Below are 6,860 nucleotides of genomic sequence, written 5' to 3' on the forward strand. Positions count from 1 at the left end.
ACGTGCACGATCTTGACTTGTGTCAGACATTGTCTGGGCAGAACGAAGAAGAGGCTTGAGCAAATATTTCCCCCCTCGACTGAGCTTTCACGTGTCAAGATATCACTTCGTCAATAGGTCTGTCAGTAGAAAACTCGTCCGCCATGTGTTGATCTCTTCAGTGTCTCTCGGTCCGTGAACAGAAATGATCTACATTTACATAAACAATCATTAACAACTGCCACTTGTACACATCTGTCCCGTCCATATATAACTCGCCTTGTTAAAAGCCTAATACATGCTATACTGGCAGTTATATATACAGTCGAACCAAACATTATCTAGAGCTGACACCTAAAAACCTGGAAAACTCGCTACAATGGTCAAAGCGTGTGATGCTGAAACTATAGTATTGTGAGAAACGCGGGTCAAAAACGACTTTTCTAGTGCAAGGAATATGGTTGTCGCGCCACTGGACCAAGGCAATATTTGCGTGACCTGAGATAGTTTTGCAGTCAATCTGATGTGAATGCTTGTCTAAAGTTTAAATAAATATCCAGGCGGGTTTCGTATCCCAAATCGTCACGCGAGAGTAGCCGCCATTGTTATAAACAAACCCCTCAGCTGAAACACGAAGAATGTCGTCAAGAGATTATAAATTATTTCTTTATCTAAAACTCTGGCATTTCATATTTCTCGGCTTTAAAATGCACTGAAACTTGAACGGAGGTTAGGAATGCTGTTTAAACTGACTATAACCGTCCACACATGATACCGTGAGCTTAGACACGAAACGTCATTCAGTAGAAGAACCCCCCACCCTCAGAAAGGTAGACCCACTGACGAGGTGTCACCTAAAAAACTTCACCCTAAACTGTCCAAAGACCTTGGCTGTCACAAAAGGGGGTAGTGGTAGAAATTGCCAAACATAAAAAAAAAAATCCAAGAATAAACGTCAAAGCTAATCTAAGTGATTGTTTTCAGATGGAGAATTAGCGATTTTTTTATATTCGCCTTACAAGCTTTTCTAGCCTGACTGGGGCCTGCATGGTTATGGGAGAGCTCACGAGAGCCACAGAAAGCCATAGGTCATGACCCGGGGATACCTAAAAACTCGCCTACTTCCCAACACGTGTACTGTATCATTGTGAGCGAAATAAAACAGAGCCTCGCACCCACTGCTAGGAAACGCTGATATTTTCCAGCTATTTTTGTAAATACGAAGGTTTTTTTGTGGAGTTCCTGTATAATTTTTTACGATTCCTGAGTATGTAACTTTTTTTTTTTTATTTTCTCCTTCCCGTTTAACCAAGTTCTTTTCCGTTGTGGTAATAAATTTTGCTTTGCGCCGTATGTGCCATGTAAAACAGGCAGGCGTTATCAAGTCAACTTATCGCATGTTATGTTTCAAAATATCCCTCCCTCTGCCACGGTGTATAATAATGGCAACATGTGCATACAAAACATATCCCCAACACTCACACCGAAAATGAATACCTCGATCTTAGCGAAGTCTTTGCCCATAAAATGGAAACAGTATCCGCAACGGTTTAAGAAACGTAATCGGCTATAGCCAAATATTTCTCCCATATAGCACAATAAAATTTTTTACACATTAATTCAATATCACGGGAGCAGCGAATGAATTATGACTAACAATGCCCTCGTTTTTCTCAAGTACAATATTGAGTCAGAGAGAAAATTGGTTGGGACAATTACATGTATTTTCCACGACTGTCATTGAAAGAGCTAAAAACGAAGGGAAATATGCGCACAGACTGGCTTTTCAAACAGGAATTCTTGCAATGAAAGAGAATCGAAGAAACTAGCAGCGGGGCATCTGTTCGACTTATTTTTTGGCTGATGAGAGAATTGATAAAGTAGCCCTTGCATTATCTAAATCTATATATACATGTATAAATAGCATGGGTGTCTACCAGACTATTATTATGATGATGAAACTAAGTTATATAAGGGACATAAAGTTGTGACACAATGCAAGCTAGTTGGGGTTTATGATTGAGAGAAAGAAACCGATATTCACAGATAAAGAAAGAGATACTAGTATGTGAGAGAGAGAGAGAGAGAGAGAGAGAGAGAGAGAGAGAGAGAGATTCCAATAAAAATCGCCAAAGTAAGTAGAAAAATTTAGGCTCCCAAAACAATACCATCGGACTAAATGATTCAAATTCATCTAATGAATTGAATGTTCCTACGAGGGTCGTGTTGTGCGGTCGAGCAGAACGGGGCTAGAACCACAGTCCCATAACTCATGCCAGTCTCTGCTGTATGACACCACGTTGGGCATGTTTCAATTTTAATGAGTTTTAATGTACAGTCCTATGCATGTAGATTAGTGCTGCCTTCTGTTGCATGTTCTCTTACTGTGGAGAATGGCGCTTTACCTGACCGTCCAACTGCACTCCGCGAATACTGCGCTCATAAATTTTACAAGAGGCTTTAAATAATTATTTATGGCACTTAAAATATAAATAAAATATTTGCCTGTCACTAGAAACATCCCAGTATAAATCTGACAGTTTTACAATGTGGGAAAGCACAGACTTAAATATTTGGTTTGCTAATCTCATTGCTTTAACTCGGTGTTTATGTTAAAAACTTTGTCTTGTTTTCACTAACCCCCTACAACTGAATTCTTTCACAATATACTGCAAAAAATGATAATAGCCGGCAAATCGCCTGGTTGACATTACTAAACAGTGTTTACACGCCAGACAGTAAAATCCATGGAACCCCCAATGAATGAAAACTAGAACGAAAATATTTCTTTTCAAAATTATTGGTAATTTTTCAAGATCCATAAATAACAACTGATATACATTAAAACAGTGTAACTGTTTGAGAGGGAAAAAAAACCCCGACAGTTACAATACTGTTGTCCGCTGTTTAACAAAAGCTCACTCGTAAAGTTCCTCACAGTCACCATGCACCCTCAAAATGTTTTCTTCACTGCAGTAACGGGAAAAAAGATAGCATATTTATACAATAACAAGTCTCAATGTGACTAGTGTTATTTTGCCAACTGAAATTTTTGGTTAGAATGCTTGTAACGTATTGTTTTCCTCAATCTATCGCCAGGAGGCGCGGTGTAGAGAGAGTGGAAATTGGACATGCCACAGTGCCGACTGATTAGGGCTCGACTGTAGATCAAATATTTGTATTTTCCGTGTATTATTTTTGTTTCCAGAATTTGAACAAGAGAGGTAGCTGGCTTAGTTAATGCATCTCCATTCAGACACGTGTCAAAAAAGAGAGAAGATGGAGAGGGCTCACTGCGAGAGAAACAGTAAAACAAAAATACCGGCGTTTTGTTGTCTGTCGCCGCATGAACTCGGCGTAGCAGGAGGAAATCTGTACACATGCACACAATAAAAATTTTCAGAATCACTTGAAAAACATTTTAGCAGTCGGTTGTAAATTTCTCTCCAACTTTGCATGGCATTTTAAAAAACTGACATCTATAGCGGTTGGAAACGAACACAGAGACACGATAATTTTTCTTCATTTTTTTCAGAATAACAAAACATGCAATATCGCATAATACGTAAGGAAATATTCTCGTTTTTTCTAATGGCTTCAAGTTCACTTTTGAAAAACAAACACATACATTAAGCACATTTTCCACGCACAACTAGCAATTTGAGTATTTCTTTGCTCACTGCATTTTCTCATTATTCACTCAAACAAACAAATAATCCATTGATTAATGTAAAAACAATAATACCCAGCCGTGAAGTAATGATGGATAACACATGAAATCAGACGACAATTTGACCGTCCGTTTTTGTCCGTTTAGGTTTGGATTTCTCATTCCGGACCACCCTACTGACGTGTTTGACTGGCACGGGGTGGTATTGATGGGATTGATGGGTAGGAACGCCATATTCAATTGTCTTTCGAACTTCGCGTTTGCTATTTTGGAAAGTTAATTTGACCGCGAAATTTCTCCACGAATTGATGGTCTTAGACGACCAGATCCACATACCACTGGTGATCCCGACCACAAGTGTCATAAAAACCTTCAACATGAAGATTTCCATCTTTGGTTCACTATGGATAGTATCTCTTAGATACCACGAGTCTCTGCTCGCATATTCATATAATAAGCACGCTATGACTATTGCGGCAGGGATAGTGTAAAGTAGACTGAAAATTCCCACCCGGATCATCAGGTTTTCAATTTTCGCGGATTTCACCCCGTTCACACGGTCCTGGGATTGGACCCTTAATAAAGCTATAAACCCGGCGATGAGAAAAGCGACGCCGACGACGAGGTAGACTAATGAAGGGGCCACAGAGAACCCCAGTAATGTCTGTGTGTTTTGGTTTCCTACATAACATATCCCCGTCAGCTCGTCAGCGTCCACTTCCCTCATGACAAGAATGATGATGGTCTCAATCGCGGGTAGCGCCCAGGCCGCTAGATGGAAGTAGCTGCTGTGGAGCTGAATGGCCTCGTGGGTCCATTTCAGCCCCGCCGACAGAAACCAGGTCAAAGTCAAAATGACCCACCACAGCGCAGCTGCGGACCCGAAGTAGTATAGCAGGAGAAAGACGATGGCACAGTCCGTGTTTTCTAGACCCTCCTGGATTAGGATGGAGGTCTTGCTGGCCGTGTCTCGGTCACAAGCGATGGACTCCCTCCCCGCAATCAGACGGACGATGTAAGCAATACTGTAAATGTTGTAGCACATGGACAGGAAAATGATGGGACGCTCGGGGTACTTGAACCTCTGAGAGTCGATGACGAACGTGAGAATGGTTAACAACGTGGACACAAAGCACAGGCCCGACCAAATGGACATCCAAATGTCTGCAAAGTACTTGTCTTCGGTCGTGAAAGCCGCGTTTTCGTTACACTTTAACGCGCACCTACCCGTACGGTTGATATAGGTATACATGTGGTAGTGTCGAAATTCCCCACACTGGTGCTCCTTCTTGTGTACGGGTGGCCTGAAAGTCGGTTTTCTGACGTTGTCCTCAACTGCACTCTCCCCGGGCCCGTCCATGCACATGTGGTGCTGGTCATTTTTGGGTGGAAACTTGGAACAGTTGAGAGCAACCGGCCAAGGGAAGCCAAACTCGTGAAGGACGGGTTGACAGCGCCTCTGTACGCTAAGACACATGGGCCTGCAGGGCCCAATGGGCTCCATCACTTTCTCGGTACACATTGGTACATACACTGAACACAAGAAAAACTTCAACTGCTGCGAGCAGCCATACTGAATTAGAGGGGTGAAGGTCTGGAGTTGGAGCTCAGCATCCTGCTGAAGGTCGTGCCCGACCAGATTCGGCATACCCGTTACATTATATCCCAGACCTTTACACATCTCTATCCGGATAGGGTCACATTTCCTGACAATCTCTGTTCCCTTGGAAGGGGTTAGTACAAATAGACACACGAGCACAGTTATATAGAGAAGTTTGTCTCTGAATTCCATCATTACGGAGTTGTCTCAGTGAAATTATCCCCACAGATTGGCGTTACAAGTCCATTAGAAGTCAGATTAGGTTGTTAGTAAAAACGGCAATAAAATTTCTATAATGTTCATACACTCCCCTCCTCTGACATACCGAACACATGGTTGTGTGTTTCCTTACTGATAACAATGCCACGGTTCTGGCAGAAGATAAACAGAGAGTTTACGAGTCACGAAGTTTCATTCTTGGAAACACTGTCCACGGAAGCAAGTCACAGAATACTAGTCCACAACACAGTTCCCCCCAAATAAAATATATCCCAAGCCCCGACGTGTATCGTTACTGAAAACACAACATTCTTGTGTGCAGACCCACTAAGTGCTCCTTTCCTAGGCGAGGTCCAATCAACGGCTTTGTTTTGGTCGCTCGCTCCTCCCCTCGATCGGTACGGTACCCGAGCCGGCGATCAATCAGGGCGCACTCGACTGCCAATCACTGCCAATGTCCAGTGCTCAGTGAACACACTGCAGCTTCTCTATAAACGGGAAGGAAAATTATAGCATGACACTTTTCCCTTTTGCGTCGATAATGCCTATTTTTTTTCTTCCACCAGCTAGGGCCTTATTCACATCAGACGAGCCATTTTAAAACCTTTGTAAAGTGTCATATTACTCTTTTTTAACACCGGTGAAAAATCATTCCTCTTTGTGCTAAACTCCCGTCCAAAATAAAACGCTACAGCGAATTAAAAGTATTTTTCTTCGTGACAACATGATACAAAAATGCAAATTTATAAAATAAAAGGTAGTTAATGTCTCGCGCATTAACGCACGTGCTTGCCTAGAAATGCCCCTCTAATAAATGGCTGTATTCAACACACTGGATATAAGGTCGGACTTCGACGACTCCTCGCTCATAATTTATACCGCTCTAACTTATCTAGCTACACAACAGTCAGGTTCTTATGACACTTGTGCAAAACTCCACACATCAAGTGCTTTAAAAACTTTATGGAAGAGCCCCATCTTTGCCTTTCTTTCACTCTCTATATCTCTCCCCTCACTCTCACTATCTACTTTACAATTTCCCCGCCTATTTTTATTACAGTCATATTAATATCGTTCCAAATTACCTCGGAGTTTCCCAATGGATGCGGTAGAGTGATTACATAGCATTTACATCGTTACTGTATAGACCTCCCAGGGGGAAAATAAAACTTAAACATTATTTTAATGATGGATTAAAAAAATATGAAAATTAACAAAATAAAGTACAGTCCAAACTACTATGTGGTCAGACAGTCTGCTGACCCCCAAGGCAAAGTTTCGAGACCGACATGATTTCACATCGCAGACGACTGAGGCATCTGTTGCCTCCGATACTTGACAACGCTTCACTACAGCGAGCAACGGCATCTTTAACGATCAGTAAATCAAGCA

General features: G+C 41.8%; 1 protein-coding gene across 1 annotated transcript; it reads right to left on the minus strand.

Annotated features, from left to right (window-relative positions):
* Positions 1–2,763: 2,763 nt before the first annotated feature.
* On the minus strand, positions 2,764–6,224 carry LOC128184437 (frizzled-4-like). The gene has a single exon (XM_052853890.1). The coding sequence runs from the start codon at positions 5,442–5,444 to the stop codon at positions 3,759–3,761; it is 1,686 nt and encodes a 561-aa protein (XP_052709850.1). The 5' UTR covers positions 5,445–6,224; the 3' UTR covers positions 2,764–3,758.
* Positions 6,225–6,860: the final 636 nt, after the last annotated feature.

Source organism: Crassostrea angulata, chromosome 5 (assembly GCF_025612915.1).
Source record: "Crassostrea angulata isolate pt1a10 chromosome 5, ASM2561291v2, whole genome shotgun sequence".
Lineage (NCBI taxonomy): Eukaryota > Metazoa > Mollusca > Bivalvia > Ostreida > Ostreidae > Magallana > Magallana angulata.